The 24238-nt window shown below is 43.5% G+C and overlaps 1 protein-coding gene across 5 annotated transcripts in view; it reads right to left on the bottom strand.

The window, feature by feature from the left end:
* Positions 1 to 24238, bottom strand: part of LOC127633670 (protein shisa-6-like) — a 117145-nt gene that overhangs the window by 11137 nt on the left and 81770 nt on the right. The window contains exon 4 of one of the 5 annotated variants that reach the window (XM_052112911.1): positions 13059 to 13097. The exons of the other annotated variants lie outside the window; for them this stretch is intronic. Coding sequence (XP_051968871.1) covers positions 13059 to 13097 — 39 coding nt within the window. The remainder of the gene's footprint in view (positions 1 to 13058; positions 13098 to 24238) is intronic. 5 annotated transcript variants of the gene reach the window in all.

The following is a 24238-nucleotide window of genomic DNA, read 5'->3' as shown; positions in this document are numbered from 1 at the left end:
GAACCAGAAACCAGAAACATTGAGCATGATCTCTTACTCTGCAATAAATTAAATGGCATCTACGCTTACATCTTTTTATTTGTTTCCCTGTCTCAACCTCGGGACTCCTATACTGAGGTCACCAGAACCGGCTGGATCCAGCACCATTCCTGCTTCATGTTGGACTCCACTGCTATATGTCGCAGAATGATGATGACTAAATGCAGCCGGTGCCAGCCAAATATCACTTCAATCTATTATGACGGACTTCAGAGGATGAAATGATGCCAACTCCAACCTGCATCACCTCGGTCTATTGATGGACTACGATCTTGAAATGAAATGCTTAGACTAACTATTGCCAACAAAAGCCTTCATCAGCCAATTAACAAGGACAATTGCATCTATGTGAACTTCTGCAATTAATCAAGATGGACTTCAAAGACTTTGGTCATTAATCTTACAGTTCAAACACAATCGATGTTTAATCACTGACCCTTAACACTTAGTTTAATAATTTTAAACCATGATTTTACCTATACATAATTAATATTTACATTACATGCATAATGTTAGCCAGAGGGGAACTGGCCCCCACAGTGAGTCTGGTTTCTCCCAAGGTTATTTTTCTCCATTAATCCACATCTTATGGAGTTTTGTGTTCCTTGCCACAGTTGCCTACAGCTTGCTCACTGGGGTTATTAATACAATTATCATTTAATTATTTTTAAACACTATTAAAAATCGTATTTTATCGAAATTACACAATGATGATTAATCGACTTTATAGACATTACAGTTTTATCGTCTGTTAATGCTGATATTCTGTAAAGCTGCTTTGAAACGATGTGTGTTGTGAAAGGCGCTATACGAATAAAATTGACTTGACTTGACACTACTCAAATCTGAATGTATACGATGAGCAGCCAATGGAAATCAAGCGTGAGGGGGCCACGGAGCTCAAGAAATGTAGATGGTGAACAAACACTCAAGTTGAGTTTAACTTTTAACACCACTTACCTTATGTTGCATTCTATAGAGGCCAAGACTGCACTCAAATGAGCTTTGGCCAGTTATTTTGTGACAGAACACAGAATAGAAGCAACAACAACAGAAGCTAGTTCCCATATCCAAGTTTGTTTAAATCTGTCATCTGTCTCCTAGAGACTGATACCCAGTCATTTAGGGTGCATTGCCCAGTTTTTGTCAGTAGCGATTTTCGAAGTCGATAAGTGCATGATCTCTAGTATTTAAAAATCTGTTCAGATTGAACTATTCAGAACAGTGGTTTTAGAACAAAGATTTTCAGTCTTTACAGACCCAGGGCCCTCCAAAAACTCTTAGCCAACCCAGGTAATCCCCAGTATGAAAAGCTTATAAAAATCTTATATAAAAATGAGTTTTTTATGTTACACTTTAAATTTCATAAAAAGTATTAAAACTGAAGTGCAAAGTTTCTATACCACCAACTGGAATTGCAATAATATTAACAAGTTTCTCAAAAAACCCTCACATCTTCCATGTGTCTCGCCCTAAAATCGCCATTGGTTGAGCCACTGTTGCTTTGTTGGGCTGGTTGGGATGCTCAAACAGAGTAAGGTTTTAATAGTGCTTCAGTATTTATGGAGGTTTTGGGGGGAAATCAGCCTACAAATGGCCTACATTTATTGTTGTCTCTGCATATTCAACTGTAATAAGAGAAAGTATAACACTGGAAAATCACACACTTCAGCTTTAACTAACATTACTTAAGGGGCTGTCTATTTAATGCGTTAAATATATTCAATTAATTACATAAAAAAATCTGGGTTCAAAAATGTTTTGCAATTAATCATACCCCAGACCCTAATAAAGAATATTCCTACCATCTGAGCAATTCAAGCTATTTCCAGTCAGAATACGGCAGTAAGCGCAATTCCAGCTGTCCGCAGACAACACAAGATGAGGACACGCTCTTGCGTTCAACTGCTAACACAGTTAGATGGAGCGGAACTCCAAATGCAGTGGTCTTGAGATGTGTTTTTCTATTTCAAACTACATTTAACTTGACACTGCATCCTAAAAAAAACATTTATGATGTGACGCAACCAAGATAAGACGTTCCAAAGATGTCCGTCTGATGCATGTGTGCCTAGATGCATCCTTAGAAAAGCCCTAATAATAAGTCTATCTCAGACAGATTGACAAATTGAATTGCGAACTGGATTTCTGTGTACTGTAGGCCTATGATAGACTTTTGTCCAGTGATATGGAAATAAACAACATACTGCCTTCTAAAGCCACTTTTTGTATTGTCTGATCAATGCTTTACTTGTCTGCCACAATTTCTGATTATTTAATCATTATATATTGAATTGTTTTTATTTGGGTGCCTTTCTCTGCAAATATTGATATGCAATTAAATTTATCAGCAAATTATGTAATTCATTCTAATAATTTTTTTTATCAATTGACAGCCCTAATTACTACATTATATAATGCTCAACTGATCATTATTTAGAAAGTTTGAAATTAGTTAGTGTGAAAGTGTGGGGGGCGGGGCCGGGTCGTGATTATACATACCCGGTCCCTTATCAGGCTAATTAAGCCTCAGAGAGGGATAAAGGCCGATTGCGGACGGTGGTGCGACGAGAGAGAGATCGTTTACGGACATGTCCGTCATGTGTGTGTGTCTTTTGTTTAAGTTAATCATTAAAATATTGTTTATATCGCCAGGCAGGTTCTCGCCTCCTCCTTTCCATTGAACTCCTTTACAGTTAGTTAAAACGTTGTGAAAAGTAAGAAAAGCCTTGCAAGAAACCTTGTAAGAACTCTAGTTTTAAAATAATAATTTTCAAAAAGGCAAAGTAGGCAACGAAAACATTATTTTAGACTGTATCTATTGCTTTTTTTCCTTTCCAGCTGCAATGTTTGAGAGTTAAAAAAGCAGGGTTTTTTGTCTTTAACCACAATATCCAGCATTTGTCTGATGAACTTCACATTGCACCATCTACATCTACCGAGCAAAACTGACAAAGTAAAAGTTAAGGACCTCTTATGAGGCCACAATTTCCAAAAACGTGTCTGGTCCAGTGCATTCACAGCAACACAGATAAAAAGCCAGAGTTGAAGACTCCGCCTTGCGCTCTAATTAATAAGACGCATCATCCAGTTCAATGATCCTGCTTTAATCTGGGGACCAATTAGTTGCTTTTGAAAAGTCGGTTAGTTGAAGTCTGGATGCAGACAGGAGGTCTGCTCTCCCAGCCAGTCACACTCCAACATTCTGTCAAACTCTCTTTCTCAGCACACATGCCAATTTGGGCTCTTTCGCTCTCAGTCTCTAAGGTCATTTAGTCAACAAGAAGGGGCTGGAGCGGACTGCTCATAACATGGAGCAGGACCAAGAGGTTAATGATTAATTTAAACAGCTCTAGGAAAGGCTGCGTAGTACCATTTGAGGTCTTCATTGGTATCAGACTCAATTAGGTAAAATTGTAGATTTTACTCAAGTAGTTTTGCCAGTTTTGTTTTCGGAATCAGGCATCAAGTGAGGAAATTGATAGTAATATTTTTTTTAGGTTTATGACAGCATAAAAGAACAGCTCAAATAGCCTAAAAGAGGATGATTTCAGGCTGTGCATGGAGAAAAATTATTATCGTTTGCATCGACATTAACAGCGGTGTGGTTGGTTTTAGAAGCCATAAGCTGTGTATCATTATAACATCCACCCTTTTTTGCAATGCAATTTTCTTTGGATGAATCAGACACCACAAATGTTGTTGATGTGGCCTTGTGAAACAAAAAAAAAAACAATCGCAGTGCCTATGGCTGATTCGTCACTTTGCACATATTCCCTATTCACATCTAATATAACCTAACAACAACACTCATACCAGTATGCATAGTAATGTCCAGATGGCTAGCAATGATTCAGTAATTTGACATTTCTATTGCATTTTCACCAAAGAATGGAATCTATCAACATCATCAAAACGTGTAGTTGCTGTCAACCCATTTACATATCACATCTTTTATACACATTCTTGAAAAATGTTACATTCATTGAACTAGCATGAAATTAAAATGAACAACGATGATTTACATTTACATTAACAGTACACAATAAAAGTGACATTTTACAGTTGTTCCCTTTAGAAGCTATTTTGACCCTTTGGAAAAAACATTTGTTGATATAGACAAATGTAGTAAAGATGACGTTCATACTAAATAATACTTTTTACATGAATGCAATCAGTTAATTAAGAAATAAAATTTTTTACATTGTGTCTTGCTGGGCTGGAATGACTGGCTATCGTGTAAGTTAGGTTGTGAGTTTCTCCAAAAGTAGCTTACAACAAATATGTGTGGTTTAACTACAGTAAATCCCAAAATCTTGCACACTGCAAAAATCATAACAGTTATATACATATTATGAGTCTTAATATAAAATTATCCCAATATAGCTGATACCTCAAAAAGTAAAATAAGTTAAATATGGTTGATTTTTGATGGTGGTATGATTAAGGTTTCCTCTAATTGTGGAAATCAAAGAAAACATTTTCTGGAAAAAAATAAAAAAGAAGCAAGTAAACATGGACATGACAGAACATTTGCATGGACAGCTGTGTAGCCTCTAGTGCTGTTCCCTCATGTCTCCATGCAGCTCAGTGTTGTCGGGAATTAAAAACATGCGTCTGCCTCCTTGATAAGTACAACGTGCCAAAATCTAAGGTCAGTAAGCATTTGGCTTGACAAGCAAATCCCAATACTATTGCTTTGTTTTATTCAGGGCTCGACAATAAAGATGAACCAATAAGAGTGTTTTTGGTCAGTTGATTGAATGGTCACTTGTTCTTTTGTACATTATTTTGTTCCAACAACCTTACATTCATCGGTGGTCACGTGCACATGTTTTGTACAGTATGTCTTGTGAACATAAACATTTGGTTCTGTAAAAATTTTTTGCAAAATGACCATTTTGGGGGCCCTTAGCAGATTTTCAAAATGGGGCCGCCCTACCTACAAGTACACCTATCCATACATGCCCAACATTACTAACTAAGCAAGTATAAATTGGGCAAATAAACAAGTCTATTTATTCAAAAGCATTAAGCTTAAAATGCAAATCTACCAACTGATTAATCAGCACAGCAATAACTTTGCCAGAAGTACAAAAAAAACTACATTTTGAAACAAACCAAACTAACATATCGCATACATATGTCACGAGTGTCGCGCTGGACTGGAACCCTCCACCCACCACTGAGCACTCGCGGGTTGACGACTGGTTCTTGGGAGCGGAGCGGAGCGCTGAGCTGACGAGGTCGTGGAGGGCACCTTTCACTGCCCAAACCCGATCCTTCAGCTCGTCTGCTCCCACTACCCTCAATGGCGGAGCAGCCGAGGGTTATGCTGCTACCCCAGGTGGATAAAGCGATTGCGGCACACCTTCCCGGGCCTGTAGGACTACGTCGTCTCTGGTGGCCAATGCCTCCAGTGCCGCCGGTACACCCTCCATACCATGGCCCTCCTACAGGTACATCAGGCCAAGGCACAAAAAGAGCTGCACAAGGGTAGTTTTGATCCTGACGTGCTATAAGAACTGCGCTCTGAGACCAACCTCACCCTCCGCACAACAAAGTTCATGGCGTGGGCTCTCGAGCAGACGAGAGACATGACCACTCTCGTGGTCCAGGAGCGGCACCTGTGTATGAACTTGGACAAGATGAGGGATGCGGAGAAGGCATGTTTCCTGAATGCGCCCATCTCCCAGGGTGGCCTTTTCGGTGACACCGTCAAGGATTTTGTCTAGCAGTTCTCGGCGGAAAAGAAACAGACAGAGGTCTTGCCCCGGCGCGGCTCAAGAGTGACCACAATATCCCCTACGGTGACAAAGGCCTAACCGCCCCAGTCTAAACCGAGGCCACGGCGTAGAGCCCCCCCCCCCCGCAGGAGGTCGATGCCCCCGCCTCACGACCCACTGCTAAGACCCCCCAAGAAGGCTCCTAAGTGCCCTTGAGACAGGCGACCCGAGAAAGGAGATGACTGCCAGAAAGCATGAGCTGGTGAGCAGACCACTCCAACTCCCGGTGGAGTGCTGGGAGGAGAATCTTTTGTTCCCCTTTTCTTTTATGTTCGCTGCACCCCGGATGATCTGCGGTACCCATATTGTCCAAAAAGAGCAGTTTCCTCTCTCTTTGGGTCACACCGTCGGTGCCCACGGGTGCCATTGCCACAGCTAATGGACACGAGTGCTCGCAGCCAGGGCCTCACGAACGCGGCTCCCCGCCTTCACGTTTCTGACTGCACCACAAAACCACACCCTCAGCCAGCCAGAATTGACAAATTTCGAGGACAGCCCAATAGGCCTTCCTCCTCATTCGCCAACCCACCTTACAACGGGTACGCAGAGCAAGGTAAGTGCTTCGATGACTTCTTCAGGGCTGCCGCCTCAGGTTTACTGCTCCCCTCCCCCACCGCGAGGCCCCACCCCCAGGTACGTTGGATGCGATTCTTCTGTTAGTGCCCCTTGCCCATAGTTTGAACGCGTGGCTAACGCTCTCCAACCCGTCACACTGGTTGGCCAGAACCACCCGACTCGCCCCGGTTCCGCTGCATTCATTTCACTGAAAGACGAGAACGCTGTCGTCCTTAGTGCGAGGTCACAGTCCTTCTGCAGAAGGGCGCGATAGAGTCTGTCCCTCCAGCAAGGTAAGGCAAGGGTTATATAGCACTTACTTCATCGTTCCAAAGAAGCGTTGGGTTGATGCCCTTGCCCCATTAAGGGGAGTGGGCGTTCGCATACTCAATTACTTTGACAACTGGCTGATTCTTGTGCACTCACAAGAGTTACTGTGTGCACACAGGGACCTGCTGCTATTGCACCTCAGCTGTTTAGGGCTTTGGGTCAACTGGGAAAATAGCAAGCTCTCCCTGGTTCAGAGCATGTCTATTCTCGGCATGGAGTTAGACTCAGTCTCAATGTCAGCGCACCTCACAAGCGAGTTCCTGAACTTACTCAGGTGGAGAATGGCGTTCCTACTGAAATACTTTCAGAGGTTCCTGGGGCATATGGCATCCTCAGCGGCGGTCATACCACTCGGGTGCATATGAGACTGCTACAAAACTGGCCCCAGAATCGAGTCCTGAGGTATGCATGGTGCTGCAGCACATATTGTGTGGCTATCACGCCGGCCTGCCGCCACATTTTCAGCCCTTGGACAGAGCTTGTATTTCTGCGGGCAGGAGTCCCCCTACAGCAAGTGTCCAGGCGTGGCAGGCTGGGGCGCCATGTGCAATGGGCACGCAGCCACCGGCTCCTGGACAGGATCGCACATGTGTTGGCACATAAACTGCCTCAAGGCTATTGCCATTGATCCAGGGCAAGCACCCACAACAAGTTGTCCATTCATTATCGCAGCATGTGATGCTCAGGGAAGAGTGGAGACTCCACCCCCAGGGGGTCAGCTGATTTGGAGTCAGATCGGCAAAGCAAAGGTAGACCTGTTTGAGTCCCGAGAATCCTTCCACTGCCCGCTCTGGTATGCCCTGATGGGAGCTCCCCTCAGAACAGATGAGCTGGCACACAGATGGCCTCAGGGAGCCTACTTGCACAGATATTGTGCAAGGTCAGGGAGGTCAAGGAACAAGTCACCCTCGTGGCGCCATAATGGCCTACCCAGACTTGGCTCTCGGACCTCACGCTCCTCGCGACAGCACCTCCCTGGCAAAGGAAAAAGGATCTTCTTTCTCAGGGACGGGGCACCATCTGGCATCTATGCCTAGACCTCTGGAATCTCTACATCTGGTCCCTGGATAGGATATGGAACATTTAAGTGGCCTACCACCCACAGTGGTAAACATGATCGCTAAGGCCAGGGCTCCTTCTACAAGCCAGCCGTATACCCTGAAGTGGCATGTATTCGCTAAGTGGTGTCCTTCCTAACCCCCAGAGATGCAGACGGATCAGTGCTTTACTTCCTGCTGGTGAGACTGGGGGTCTGAGCTATCTGCCCAAAGTTCCCAGGCCTGCCCGCCCCTTCGGGTAATACGAGCACACTCTACAAGAAGACTGACATCCTTGTGGGTACTCTCTAGCAGACATTTGCAGAGAGTAACACTTGGCAACACCCAATACCTTTGCGAGATTTTAATCTCCGGGTTGAGCTAGTTTCATCCCGTGTTCTTTCAGGTATGAATAGGTAAGTTTCGTAATGCAGGGCAGCTGGCTGGATGTACCACTTGCGTATAGCGTCTTACCCCTCCAGGAGGTGAAGCCGTGCACTCTTCTCTCCCATGCGAGTTCACAAATTGTGAACCCTGGATGTCCTTTCTCCATAGCCCTCTGGCTAACCAATTCAGTGGAGGAATTCGTAGTCGGACCCAGTATGTGTGCTAATGTGCACTATACTGGGGTAAGTGCTCCAGAGGTGTCAGTTACCCTGGTAACCTCCTATGATGTATCTTCCGCGGCATGGTCTTCCTTCGGTAGACCCGCGTCTCCCTTGGGCAGAGCCCTCTCTGCCCCGGTCACTGTGTTTATAGAGCTCCTCCCCTTCGAAGGGCAGGACCTATTGCTACGCCACTTCCATGTGCGGCCCTGAGCCCACGTGAGGTATTTGCCACATGTTAACCCCAAGTTCGGGGCAGGGTATGGTCACCATAGGGTCTTTTCCCTATGAAAGAATAGGAATGAAAATTAACACCTTCCCCGGCACATTTGATCAGTATTAAAAGACCCCCAGCCGAATGTAATACTTTTTGGAGGGAAAAACCTAGAGAGAAAAGGCCGTGGCTGGCACTTCCATACTAGATATGTCCCCTCCCCCCCAGGAATGTGGGGAACTACACTAAGTTTTTTGGGCCATTGGGGAGGCTATGTGCAGCCTGAGTTCATCTGTTCTTACACTCGTGGTAGCCTGCTTACACCTGCATCGGCAGTTCACGTGACACAGTTCAGCTATTGTGGCGTTTCTTATCGGGACCCCTAATGTCACTACATCAACACAATGTCGAGTGAGTGACAGAAGGGGAATGTCTTGGTTAATGTCGTAACCTCCATTCCCTGATGGAGGGAACAAGATGTTGTGTCCCTCTTGCCACAATGCTGTACTACCCGCTGAAATGTCTGGGACCTTGTCTCGCATCCTCAGAACAAAATCTGTATGAATCCTGCTTTAGACCCGTATGTACGTGGGAGTGGCATGCAAATTCAACTTGCCAAATTTCATTTGCCTTTTCTCAAAGGTTTTAAGGTGTTTTGGGGCTCCCAAGTGCGACCCCAGTAGTGTCACTACATCGACACAATGTCTCATTCCCTCCGTAAGGGAATGGAGATTACGACAGTAACCAAGATGTTTTAAAGACAGTATTGGTTAGGTTTGAGAATTATGTTAGGGAGGTCAGTTCTATTGATTTAAAATTGTTGATTTTTGCACCACAAGCCACATTTTTCCAGTAAAATGTTTATGTAGTTTTTACTTGACATTTACAGCGATCTTTACATAATAAAATAAAGAATAACAGTGTAAAATGTAAACATATTTTGTTACCCGTAGTAATGTCAATATATAAATTAAAAACATGAAAACACTTTGCAATAATGTTACATTTCTTAACATAATGAAAAAAATAATTAGTTAGTCTGTTGTGATTTGTCTACCGCTTACAGCATGTGTCACAAAGGAAACACCCACTACCATATCAGAGTTTCAGATCCATCTGAAAAAATGTCTGGTTTACCTTACCAATTGGAGTCCGAGTCCAATAGTGATACCATCGCAAGCACAAGGAGAACAGGACATTTCTCAGTGGTAAGTTTATATGTAGTTTGACAATAACATGAGTTAGCTCATGAGGCTAACAGCTAATGGGCTAACAATGTGCACTGACTGTACATGTAAACAGACCAGAGTGTTTTTTTTGTTACCAAATTACGTAAATGAGTACAGGAAGTAAGGCTAGAATTACTAACAACTCATTTCAGGTGTTCAAAATCGGTTCTTTCTTTTGGGTGTCTTTTGTCATGCACTTTGATTTTTGAAACTTTGCAGACATTTTTACATTCACAAACAACCATATAACACACTACATTAAAGGTAATATTTGAAAAAACATAATAGATGCTCTTTAACATAAACTAACAATACATGGTACTTATTAAGCATTTATTTATATTAGTGAATTTTTTATTTCAACTTATACTAATAAATGTTTTAAATAAAAAATTTAATTATTTAACATTAGTTAATGCACTATTATCTAACATGAATTAACAATGAACAATTGTTTTTTAATAACTAACACTGACAAAAATTACAAATGCTATTAAAAAAACATAAAGTTTTGTTTGTGATACCTAATGCATTAAATCATGTTAATGAATGAAACCTTATTGTAAAGTGTTACCTCCCGCAGACAAAAATGTGTTGAATGCACAGTGAAAAATTTAAACATATTTTCAAGTAGTTACAAAAAGCTGTTCTATCTATCTTTTGTGAGTAGTGGGGCCAGTGAAAATGTTGGACGCACAATCAAAAATATGAACATCTGCCTGGACTTGACCATCAGAAAAAAAAAATCGTTGTTGTTGAACCCTGTTCGTTAAAAATATTTGTCACAGAAATCGCCATAAAAAAATAATCACTAAAGAAAAACGAAAACAAAACAAAAAAAACAACTGATTAGACTGCCACAGAGTCTGGAAGACACACTCAAGCCCCCTGCACTCAAGAGGTGATGCTGCTCAGACTAATAAGGGGCCGGAAGGGATTGAGACAGTGCAGACATGAGTAGGAGGGAGGGTTTAAGAACAAGAATGCCACATTTCCTTCAAAAACATCAGACTGTTTTTGCACCTGCTCAGAATGCACATCTGTGCCATCCCAAAACAGCACATGAAGAGCAGGTCAAACACTAATGACCTAGTCTTGTGGCGGGAACATAGTCTGCCCCAATGGGCCTGCTGACAGTTTGAATCCAGTTAATTTGCCCTTCTCCTCTGTTTTTTGACAAACGCAGAACCATGGAGGAAATGGATAGTGGATAGCTGGGATTTGGCATTAAACCACTGACAAAACGGTTAACATTTAATTGTTAAATGTTAAATGCTGTAATGCCCTGGAAATTTGCCCGAAAATGTAGGTTTGATTTGTCCTGACAATACTGGTCTGTTTTGTAATTCAGCTGTAATTGAGCTCTCTGCGAGTATGACATATAATGGTCACTAATATTGACTCGTAATATAATCTGCGAATGAGCTTTCTTCATAATTTCCGTTATAATCACTCCTGGATTTGAGCCTTGGTAACCTTTGGCTCTTGAAGCAAAAGATGTTGATGGGTGAATAATGATTTGTTTTTGCTTTTAAAGTGTTGTGCCGCACTGACAAATGCATGCTAATAGGCTCTTGGAATAAGAATGAAAAGCACTTCACTGATTCATACTAGCAATTTCATGGACATTGACCCATACATGTGCACTCAAAATATCATGACTGAAGAGTCTGCAAGCAGCCAACAGGAAGCCCTGGTCAAACCTACAAAGTATTTCATATTTGTTTTACTTTGTTTTTATACACTTAACAAAATTTCATGAATGCAGGTTGTAATAGGCATGTAATAATTATGCAATAACTGTGTAATAATAAAATAAAATACCTACACATTTTTCTAACAGTGGAATATTTTCCTGTCTGATATTAATAGCACCAAAAAAAATGTAAAACAATGAAATTAAAAAAAAAAAGAACATATTTGAGAAATGTTGCAATATGGTAACTCCACAATGGAAATGTTCCTATGTTCCAAAAACTAGTTTTTCTTAAAATTTATACATTTCTAATTGAATTAAATTAATATTTATTTAATCAAATGATGCATTTATAAAATTGAAACACCAACAAAATAAATAATTTTCATTGTCACTAAAGCCTCACTCATACTCACTTTTGCAAATCAGAAGAGCTAACTGTGTGCTCTTCTCACTCTTTCCATAAAACTTTACTGTTAATTTTTTGAAAAGAAGAAATACAAATAAAAATAAAAAATTCCCAATGAGAAAATGCATTAGTGCAATTCCACTGTAGCACACAGCTATTGTTATTATTATTATTATTATTATTATTATTATTATTATTATTATTAATTTGGTAGTGTTGCTATACATTCAAATTTTTCTGTAAAATTATGGTAGATAAAGTTTATCAGTTAACAACAAAATTTACTTCTGAAAGATGCAGCAAAAAAAAAAAAAAAAAAAAGATCAAAAGTAGAACATATTACAAAGCACTTCAGAAGGTGTCTCAACCTGTAAGGATGACAGTCTCTTGGAGACAAAATCAAATATTGTGTGACAGCATATTATTGGTTAATATAAAGGCTACTCTCTTATTTCCAACAAAGCATTATTCAATTTCTTTTCCTGTAAGTTGAGAATGAAAATGGAAATATGGCTACTCCGTACAATACACGGTTAACAAACCTTTCATTAATGCAGGCTATAATATGCATGTCATAACAATATTATAGGTATGCAACAGCCATGTAATAAAAACAAATTACCTATCATGACTTAAATATTCCATCTTTAAAATAAAAAATTAAAATAACATAAATCGTGTAAAAAAAAGGCCAATTTTCTCATGCACATGCCAGGTTCTGGGACACCACTAGAAGATCTTCTTTTGCGAGGAGCATCATCACGTTTCCCACAGGGATAAGCACAGATTTTTCTGATGTCTTCTTTAATTAATAAGAAGTAACATCATTCAAAACTGTCTTTATCCCCGCGCTAGCATGCGTGCTCCTCAGTCTGACGAAGCCTGAGTCACCTTGAAGCCGAAGCAATGGAGAAGAACAGAGAGGATCCAGAGGAACATAGACACTACAGGGGTGCAGATTAAGCAGGAAAATAATGCTTGGCTTTCAATGAAAGTAAAAAATAAACAAAAATCCAATCAACAATATTTAATACAGAGCTACATGGTGAGGAGTGTGGTTACACAGACATACACATCCACCACAAATACAGACAGAGAAAACAGAGGCAGAGGCCAAGGAAAGAAACACATTGTACAACACAGAATTGGCATTCCTACCATGGTGACTCTGAGACCGCACCGGACATTGTTTTTCCCCTAGAAGACACAACCAGGCAGAGTGAAGGTTTGAGTGAGCGAGAAAGAAAGACAGTGGCATTAATCAGAAGCACACTTTTTTGTAGAGGAATTAAATATCTATTAAACAGTGACCTCTGGAAAGGGGAAGGTACCATTTATTTAAAAAAAATTCTCACTTAGAAAGAGATTAATATCTGAGTTCTCTTTATGTTTGGCAAACAATGACTTATGAGTAAAATATTATGAATAGAGTGAATCATCCTGCAGTTCTGCAAGAGAAACTGAACCCATGGTGAAAGAAATGCATCACTCTAGAATAATTATTTCTGTGAACATGAGATATCATACATGTGAATAACTTGATGAAAAAAAAATGATTCTGATAAAAAATAAAATTAAAATAAAATCTGTTTTATATGGTGGACACACTTTGAACCAAAACAAACAAATAAAAACAGGTAATTTCTCAGTGAAGGCATCTGACAACCTTTACCCATGTACTGAAAGATTTCTTTATCTTTTCTATCATGTTTGAAATATTTGTACTTGCATCTTGAGTACTGAATATTGTTTAGTGCTTCTTTGTTCCATGTCTATGACAAACATTACCATTTCTCTGGCACCAAATGATTGTAGTAATCATAGAGGCCTGTAATCTGCTCTTTGCTCATGGCAGAAAAATAGTTGACTTCAGTATTCACATCTAATCTGGGGTGGCAGAAAAATTCAATTTCACAAGTAGCACCCTGAATTATGGTTGCAACAATATCTTACTTTCGCTTATCCACATCAACCAAATGCATACAATATACCTGATTTTATATCAAATTAAAGTCAACATTCAGCCTTCTAGATCTATCTAAAGACCCAACATGGCCTTCTGAGTTCTTACAGAGATTTGAGGTTTGACTAACACTAAAAAGAGAGAAAGAGAGAAACATCATTTTCAGGAATGAGATGAAAGAATGCTGTGAAGCAGCAAACCGTAATGTGCTTTTACCACAGGCAAGCAGAGGTGTACCACTTTAATCCATCATTATTGATTAAATATAAAACTTTTTTCACCCATCACTCTCAGCACCTCAGCGAAAGTGGCCTTGAATTTCTCAGCGTGATTCAAACAGCAGCGGCACAGGGTAGTCCAACAGCCCACGCTGAAAGACCCCCAGCCTCTGTGAATGGGCACCGCTCTATAAGAGGTTAATGTTAGAAATTATGCAAGCGAATCTCTGAGGTACAAGTCAACTGCTCAAGAAGGGATCGCTATGTGAGACAGTCACATTTGTTTATGGTAAATAAAGGAATGATTGGAGTACTGGTTTTCTCATAAAGAAAAAACATCTGTTTTCAATCCTGACATATCCAGTACAGCAGATATTAAATGAGTTTGATGCTCTGTTAGGTGTAAAACTGCAATCTGTCACTGACAGAACCTCTAAGCCACGTAATGTACAATAATGACTAATGCAAATTGCAGCTTCAACACAAACTCTGCAGCTTCTGTTACAATATTAAAATTGATCTGTGTATTTGTATTTATTTGGATGTATACACATATATCTAGCATTCAACCCTCCTTTTAATGTCGGAAAAATTTGACCCGTTTAAGAGTTAAATACACAGAACAACTCATCTTAATCTTGTATTTGGTCAAAATGCCATTGGATTCTATACAACAATTAATAAATGAATAAGTAAAAATAAGATACTTGTTGAGATTTATGCAATGTTGGGGTGTTTTGGGTTATTAATTGGGCGTTGCTTAGGTGTTGCTAGGGCATTACTAAATGGTTGCAAGAATTTTGCTGACTGGCCCAAGCCAAAAGAGCACATCCCAAAGTATTTGTGATATCTGGATCCCTAGATATAAAGTCTAAGGTATTTGGACTAATTTTCTGTCCACCATGTATGCATTTACATTCTGATATAAAAATATTTTTTGATACAAATTATGTCATTGCATTTGTTTCAAATAAATTCAATTTGTAAGTGTTCCAAATATCATATTTTTTTCACTCAAAATGAAGGGTTTATTGTATGTCTACTACAAAAGAATTGTACCACCATTGATATGTACAGTAGGTCATGTTCTTTTCAGATGAAATGCTATTTTAAAAAGCTCACAGTTAAGTCTTAGCCTCAGTCACCCTTCACTTTTATTGTAAAGACAAAAAAGATGCTAACATTTAATCTGACATATCCTTATGTGTTCCACGGAAGATAGAATGTCATGGGAATGTCATGGGCAATGAAATTGAGTAAATAATAGCAATATTTTCATTTTTGGGTGACAAATCCTTTTAAGTCACCCATTTGGTCCACATATGATCAAAGTCACCCATTCTGCCCATTCAATCTAATGCAGTGCCAAAAATGCACTTGATTGTGTCACATGTGACCCTGCGCAGACTGAACGCCAGATGCTACTTGGCTTCTGTTGCATGAGACCGGCCGAACACTTTTAGAGAGCAGTAAGTGACTCGATTCGGACACTGTCTTGCAACAATTTCAGGAGAGCTCCAGCCAGCCAATGAGCCAGGGTACAACAAAGTGCTGACAGAACACTGCATAACCCAACTGGCCACCAGACTCATTCTTCCTTGATGAAAGTAGTCGATGTTCACAGAGATTTTCAAGAGCACTGCAGGAGTTTTCTGCTTTTCATATGAGTTGGTCACACAGCAGTAGTCTATTTTGATTGAAATCAATGGGGTGAACCACAGGAGAGGGATTTATACAGGGTTCCCACATCTTATGACCAACAATTTACCACAACTTTTTCAGAAATAAAAAAGACTTTTAAAAATAAATAACTGAATTTTCATTTGTACAAACAAGGAATTAAAACAATTATACATGAATCTGGCTAAATGAGTAGACTATATATCTCGGAATTTAGTGAAAGTAGGTCACCAGTTTATCTTCTGAAATCAGTCCTTATTGAAATTTGAATCACTGCCTCCAAGTGACTGAAGATGGAAGTGTTGTTGAAATGGGCCCAGAGCTCCAGCTTCTGGAGGAAATGTCAACAGATTGGTACTAATAGTGAGTTCTTTTTGTAGTCGCGAATGTTGTAATACAGTAAACAGGAATTATATTTTATTAATCATACTCCCTAACCCAAACTCCACCATAAACCTTACCTTTAGTGGAGTATAAATGTCATTGTAGAGGGAAAATGCAACTTCAGAATCACACTCATGCTTCAATTACTTCCTGGTTCACATTGGACCAGAACCCGTGTCTTGAAGGTTGCTCACACAACATGCTATCAGTAGTGCAAGAGGAAATGTGATCAAATGTGAATTGATATAAAAATGTCTGAAGGGGTATGAAGCTTGACAGTAATTCATCTGAATGGGGTTCATTTAAGGGTACATTAATTTTTGAAAGCAACATGTCAATTTCTCTTGTGATCATGTTGCAATGAGGGAATTTTTCAAAAAGAAATATTTTGCCGATATAGTAATTCAGAGCAGAGCATAACTACATAATAAAAAAAAAAATTATTCACTGTAGAAATTTCCAAGATGTTTTCATGAATATTTAAATGTTATTACTTTCTATTAATCATATTCAGTGATCAATTTATATTACACATTTTTAACATTCTCTAATATTTCCAGGTTATTTATGACTGTTGGATCCCTGTTTATTGTTGATGTTAACATGTGGGGTCACTGCAGACACAGATGTGAAGGGAAATAAAGCAGTGAAGGTCATGTTATTCGAAACATTTAAAATTCCTTTTGTTTTATGCTGAGAGGTTTTTACTTTTACTTGGAGAATCCATTGTTTCACATTTGACAGTTCAAGTGTAAACATTGTTGAAAACGGCAGTTTTATCTTTGACATTGATGTAAGACAGTCTATTGAAAGAATTCCAAAGCACTCTATTTACCCTGTAGGACAAATCAGATTGTTTAAAGAGAAAGAGTAATTCTTCAAGAAAGAAGAATAACATCAAGGACGGATTTTGGCCCTGTATGGCCCAGGCCCCCTCATCACATTTGTGAGATCTAATGTCAAATAATGAGAAATTACATAGCAAATATGAGAAATTAAGTTGCAAAGTTCCAATTATGAGAACTAACCAATCTGGTCACATAAAAATCACAATTCTATACTTAAATTTTTGCAAAAGGATTTTTATGTGGCTTATTGTAGGTATTGCTGCAGTTTCCTGGTGAAATGAACACTAGAGACACTAGGTTTAGGGTAGGAAATTAGGTTTTTGATTTTAAAACTAAAACATGAACCTTAATGGTCCTGGGAAAAAATGTAACTTGCTATTAGTGCCACACTGTGGACATTTCACCTGAGAACAGCTGTGATTCGTGTAAGGAACCATGTAATGTAATTTTGCAAAAATGTAACCACACTTTATACTAAAGTAAACCCAGCATATGCATAAGACATCGCAAAAGAGACAGTGTATCACAATGAGTGTGCAACATCAAAGCTACAATAAGGTGTTCAGAAAGCACAGTTAATGCCAAGGAGGGGCCAGGAATATGCTTTCCTTTCACATGGTGGCAATAGTCACTGCAACACACTCAAAAACTTCTTTCTATATCAAATTTACACCTGCATTGGCTTCTTTCAAGGTGGTAAACTCAAGGCCCCTGACAGTCAGAAGCCCCAGGGCACTGGCCACTGTCTGTAAAATATATTTGATAACTATACATTGTTCCCATGTTCATGGAAAACGTATCGGTTACCTAACGTAACCTCGGTTCTCTCTAGATGAGGGAACGAGTATTGCGTAGCCGGCCGTGCTCGCGCCACGAGCGACTTTTCACTTCAGTCAATGAAAACCAGGGTTCCAGCCTACGAACTACGCTTATATGCACTCTAGTCACGCCCATTTTGGCGGGCTTTGTTGCAGTGAGCGCGCGGACGCCTCTCATTGGATGCGAGTTCGCCCAAGCTCGTCTATAGGCTGCAGCAGTTTCCGCAGAGCAACCTATGAGCTCGCTAGTTAGCCCGCTCAAGGTCTGCAGCTGCCGCACTGCGTTGACAATGGATACAAAAATTAAGGATAATTTTTTGGCTTCAATATTTCAGAAAAGATGAATATTTTCCATAGCGTAAGCTAGCTTACGCAATACTCGTTCCCTCATCTAGAGAGAACCGAGGTTACGTTAGGTAACCGATACGTTCTCTTACGAGAGGTTCTCTCGTATTGCGTAAGCTAGCTTACGCTACGGGAACCCATTGTCAACGCCGTGCGCGCCAAGCATCCACTGTATGAGCCCCAGGGAATTAAGGGGGACCCGGGGAGCCCTTATGAGTGGGGAAATAATATTTGGCCGGCAAGAATGCGGGTCATTGATTGTGTAATACATAAGCACATAGTGGGAAGGGAACGACAGAGCGGCGGTGCCGGTCTGTGTGGAATGTGTCCCATCAGTGCAGCTCACCAGGGGAGCTGTAGCGTATTAAACCGCTAGTAGTTTTGCCTGCAGAGCGGGCACTTCCCTATTGTAAAATCTGACAAAGGTGGAGGGGAAGTCCATCCCGCTGCCACACATATGTCGTGAATGGAAATCCCGCTGGACCATGCCCACGAGGATGCCATGCCTCTAGTGGAGTGAGCCCTAATGCCCAACGGGCATGGCAGGTCTTTTGACGCGTATGCAGCAGCAATAGCGTCCACTATCCATCTAGATAGTGTCTGTTTCGAGGCGGCGAGACCTTTGGTGTGCCCTCCGAACGAAACGAAAAGCTGCTCAGAGCGTCTGAAAGCGGCGGAGCGCGCAGTATACAATCTCAGTGCTCTGACCGGGCAAAGGAGATTGGCGTCGCGTTCGCTATCGGGTGCTGGCAGCGCCGATAGGGAAATGACCTGTGCTCTGAAAAGAGTACCGATCACCTTGGGAACATAGCCGTGTCTAGGCTTTAAAATGACCTTGGAGTCACTTGGTCCAAACTCAAGACACGCAGCGCTGACAGACAGCGCGTGAAGGTCTCCCACATGTTTGACTGATGACAGGGCAGTCAGAAAAACGGTTTTGAGTGAAAGGTATTTCAAATCCACGGATTGAAGTGGTTCGAAAGGGGGGGGCTTTCATAGTTTCGAGAACTATAGAAAGATCCCAGATAGGAACCGATGGGGGGCGCGGGGGGGTTCATCCTTCTAGCTCCCCTGAGGAAGCGGATGACCAGCTCGTTTTTACCCCATGACTGGCCGTGCAGGGGTTCAGCGAACGCTGCAACGGCCGCCACATACACTTTGAGCGTGGATGGGAATCTGCCCTTATCCAGCAGCTCTTGTAGAAATACGAGCAGCGACGACACCCCACATGTCCGCGGGTCCAGGTCTCGGTCGGTGCACCATTTTGAGAACACAGACCATTTTGACGCATAGAGTCTTCTCGTGGAAGGGGCTCTAGCGTGTATGATGGTGTTTATTACTCCTTCTGGCAGAGCGACGGGTAGTCGTTGATCACCCACGCATGCAGCGCCCAGCGCTCTGGGTGGGGATGCCAGATTGTGCCGCGAGCTTGAGAGAGGAAATCTGCGCTCACTGGGATGGGCCACGGCGCTGTCAGTGACAGCTGCGTAAGCTCCGGGAACCATGTCTGATTCTCCCAACGTGGGGCTATGAGGAGCACCGAGTGACGCGTTTCCCTGATCCTCTGCATTACCTGTGGCAATAGCGAGACGGGAGGGAAGGCGTAAAGCGGGCGTCTGGGCCAGTCCTGGGCCAGCGCGTCCTCGCTTTTCTAGAAAAATATTGGGCAGTGAGAGTTCTCTTTGGACGCAAAGAGGTCTATCTCCGCTCTGCCGAATAGGTGCCATAATGTCTGGACTGTTTGAACGTGCAGGGACCATACCCCTGGGGGAATATTGTCTCTGGACAGTCTGTCCGGGCCGTCGTTCAGGTGGCCTGGCACGTGCGTCGCCCTCAGCGAGCGCAGGTGGCACTGGGACCAACTCAGTATGCGTTTCGTCAGATGGAAGAGGTTCCTGGATCTGACACCGCCCTGACGGTTTAGGTAGGATACCACAGATCTGTTGTCCGAACGGACCAGGACGTGGTGACCCTGAATGACCGGGAGAAAGCGCACGAGCGCGTATTCGACCGCTATCATTTCCAGACAATTTATGTGAAGGAGATTTTCCTGAACTGACCATAGGCCGAAAACCGGAGAGCCCTCGCAGACCGCGCCCCAACCCGTGTTGGACGCGTCTGTCGAGATGACTTTTCAGCGAGATACAGCTCCCATTGTCACTCCCCGCTGATACCATTCGGCCACTGTCCAGGGCTGCAGAGCTGAAATACAGGTCTGAGTCACCTTGATGGGCTGGCGGCCTGTGGCCCAAGCCCGGCGAGACGCGCGGGTGTTTAGCCAATGCTGAAGCGGGCGCATGTGCAGTAAACCCAGCTGAAGTACTGCTGCGGCTGAGGCCATGTAGCCTAGCACTCTCTGAAATTTCTTCAGAGGTGTGAGGCTGTTCATCTGAAATGACGCGGCTAGTCGCTGCACACGGCGCCGCGCTGTGTAGATAAGCGAGCCGTCATTGCCACTGAGTCTAGTTCTATTCCAAGGAAGGAAATTGCCTGACTGGGCTGTAGTGAGCTCTTGGTCCAATTGACTGCAAGGCCCAAACTGTTCAGATGACTGAGGAGAACTGTCCTGTGAGACAGAAGCTCCGTATGTGATTGTGCCAAAATCAGCCAATCGTCCAAATAGTTCAGAATTCGCAAACCCTGACTCCGCAGGGGTGCGAGCTCCGCGTCCATGCACTTCGTGAAAGTACGGGGTGCTAAGGACAGGCCGAACGGAAGGACGGTGTATTGATAAACCTGGCCGTCGAAGGCGAATCTCAAGAATGGCCTGTGACGGGGATTTATCTGAATCTGAAAGTATGCATTTTTCAGATCGAGAGAAATAAACCAGTCCCCCTGGCGCACATGCGCGAGGAGTTTGCTGGTTGTAAGCATTTTGAACGGTCTTTTTGCAAACGCTTTGTTCAAAACCCTGAGATCTAATATTGGTCTGAGGCCGCCGTCTTTCTTGGGGACAAGAAAATAACGGCTGTAAAACCCCGACTCGCTCAGGGGAGGCGGCACTCTCTCTATGGCCCTTTTGCACAGAAGGTTTGCTATTTCTGAACGAAGCATGCACGCTGCTTCCGTGTTCAAAGTAGTTTCGAGCCACGCTCTGAAGCAAGGAGGACGGCGATCGAACTGTAGCAAATAGCCCTGTTTTATTGTGCTTAACACCCATTCGGATATCCCTGGAATATCTTCCCACGCTTTGAAGCGTAATGTTAGAGGGTGAATGGCCAAATCGCTCTGATTGCCGCACACAGCGCGCTGAACAGAATGTGTGAGCGCGCTTACTGTGCTTATGCTGGACTGCTCGCAGACAGCATGGACAGGCTGTTCTGTGAGTGACTTCCCGATTGAGGTGAATGGGGAAAGAGTCACGTCTGTTAAGTGATGCGCAAGCATAGCCACGGGCACGGGACTTACATACAGAGAAGTGTTTGCTGGCCGTGTGACAGAGCGGGCAGAGAATGGGCGCGCGCACGTATTCGTGAGCGCATTTATTGACTCTAACACTCGAGTGGTTCGTAACCGCTTTTGAGTGTGCTCTGATGGGGACACGGAACGTGTAATGCTTGTGTGTAGAGGTGAACACTAGATTGTGGGCACATTTTCTACACATAAGGCTGGTCGTGTGACAGAGCGGCCAGAGAATGGGCGCGCGCACGGATTTGTGGGTGCGTTTATTAACCCTAACACTCGAGCGGGTCGTAACCGCTTTATGTGAGTGTGCTCTGATAGGGACACGGGACGTGTAATGCTTGTGTGTAGGGGTGAACACTGAATTGTGGGCACATTTTCTACACATAAGGCTTTATTTTGGGTCGCCGTGGAAATGGCGTTTGAGTGCAGGCAAGCGGGTAATATCACCGGCTTGTTGGCTGCTGAATCCACCACTGCAGTAGCCTGAGAGAAGGGGACTGACAGGGGGCGTACGGGACTTACATACAGCTGGCCGTGTGACAGAGCGGGCAGAGGAGGGGCGCGCGCACAGGCTCGTGGGCGCGTTTATTAACTCTAACACTCGAGCGGGTCGTAACCGCTTATGTGAGTGTGCTCTGATAGGGACACGGGATGTGTAATGCTTGTGTGTAGGGGTGAGCACTGGATTGTGGGCAAATTTTCTACACATAAGGCATGTTTACTCTTTACAAGATTTCTTTGGGTCGCCGTGAAAACGGCGTTTGAGTGCAGGCAAACGGGTAGTATCACCGGCTTGTTGGCTGCTGAATCCACCACTGCAGTAGCCTGAGAGAAGGGGACTGACAGGGGGCGAAGCTTTGACGGTGGTCCGGCCATGGCGGGACTGAGCCGTCGTTTTCTCAACAACGCTAGGAGGACTTCGGTTGCTCAGGTTTCAGTACAATCTTAGGCCGAGGCCCGCAGGGGGGCGGCGGTCTGCGGCGGCTGTCTGAGCGCGATCGAGGGCGGCCGCCCTGTCGACGCTGAGAAGTCTGGCTTGTTGAGCTGGGCGCTGTGAAGAGGCTCGTGCAGGAGGCTGGTCACGTGGGCGGCCTGCAGAGGAGCTAGCGCGACGAGGCAGAAAGAGATTCATGGCTTGGGCTTCGAGAAACGGTCAACAATGCCACTCACCGCGGAACCGAAGAGACCGGACAGAGAGAGCGGCGCGTAGTGCGTTCAGCTTCTCCCAAGTCGGCTAGTCAGATCTGAAACAGCCTCTGTCTGTAAGACGGCCATGGAATGCAGAGCAGATGCGGCTTGGCCGGCGGCGGTATAGGCGCGACCAACACAGGCGGAAGTAGTTCTGCAGGCCTTAGACGGGAGCACCAGCTTAGACCGCCATCTCGCGGAGGGCGGGCAAAGGTGCGGCGTGGAGTCTGTTGGGAGCCTGCTCAGGGGGCGGTGACCACTCGAGCCCGAGGCGGTCGACGGCCTGTGTGAGGAGGCGTGTTAGTTCCAAAATCAGCCAATCGTCCAAATAGTTCAGAATTCGCAAACCCTGACTCCGCAGGGGTGCGAGCGCCGCGTCCATGCACTTCGTGAAAGTACGGGGTGCTAAGGACAGGCCGAACGGAAGGACGGTGTATTGATAAACCTGGCCGTCGAAGGCGAATCTCAAGAATGGCCTGTGATGGGGATTTATCTGAATCTGAAAGTATGCATTTTTCAGATCGAGAGAAATAAACCAGTCCCCCTGGCGCACATGCGCGAGGAGTTTGCTGGTTGTAAGCATTTTGAACGGTCTTTTGCAAACGCTTTGTTCAAAACCCTGAGATCTAATATTGGTCTGAGGCCGCCGTCTTTCTTGGGGACAAGAAAATAACGGCTGTAAAACCCCGACTCGCTCAGGGGAGGCGGCACTCTCTCTATGGCCCTTTTGCACAGAAGGTTTGCTATTTCTGAACGAAGCATGCACGCTGCTTCCGTGTTCAAAGTAGTTTCGAGCCACGCTCTGAAGCAAGGAGGACGGCGATCGAACTGTAGCAAATAGCCCTGTTTTATTGTGCTTAACACCCATTCGGATATCCCTGGAATATCTTCCCACGCTTTGAAGCGTAATGTTAGAGGGTGAATGGCCAAATCGCTCTGATTGCCGCACACAGCGCGCTGAACAGAATGTGTGAGCGCGCTTACTGTGCTTATGCTGGACTGCTCGCAGACAGCATGGACAGGCTGTTCTGTGAGTGACTTCCCGATTGAGGTGAATGGGGAAAGAGGCACGTCTGTTAAGTGATGCGCAAGCATAGCCACGGGCACGGGACTTACATACAGAGAAGTGTTTGCTGGCCGTGTGACAGAGCGGGCAGAGAATGGGCGCGCGCACGGATTTGTGGGTGCGTTTATTAACCCTAACACTCGAGCGGGTCGTAACCGCTTTATGTGAGTGTGCTCTGATAGGGACACGGGACGTGTAATGCTTGTGTGTAGGGGTGAACACTGAATTGTGGGCACATTTTCTACACATAAGGCTTTATTTTGGGTCGCCGTGGAAATGGCGTTTGAGTGCAGGCAAGCGGGTAATATCACCGGCTTGTTGGCTGCTGAATCCACCACTGCAGTAGCCTGAGAGAAGGGGACTGACAGGGGGCGTACGGGACTTACATACAGCTGGCCGTGTGACAGAGCGGGCAGAGGAGGG

This window comes from Xyrauchen texanus, chromosome 40, assembly GCF_025860055.1.
Source record: "Xyrauchen texanus isolate HMW12.3.18 chromosome 40, RBS_HiC_50CHRs, whole genome shotgun sequence".
NCBI classification, from domain to species: Eukaryota; Metazoa; Chordata; class Actinopteri; order Cypriniformes; family Catostomidae; genus Xyrauchen; species Xyrauchen texanus.
The sequence above is the reverse complement of the archived record's forward strand: the minus strand, read 5'-3'. Positions and strand labels throughout refer to the sequence as shown.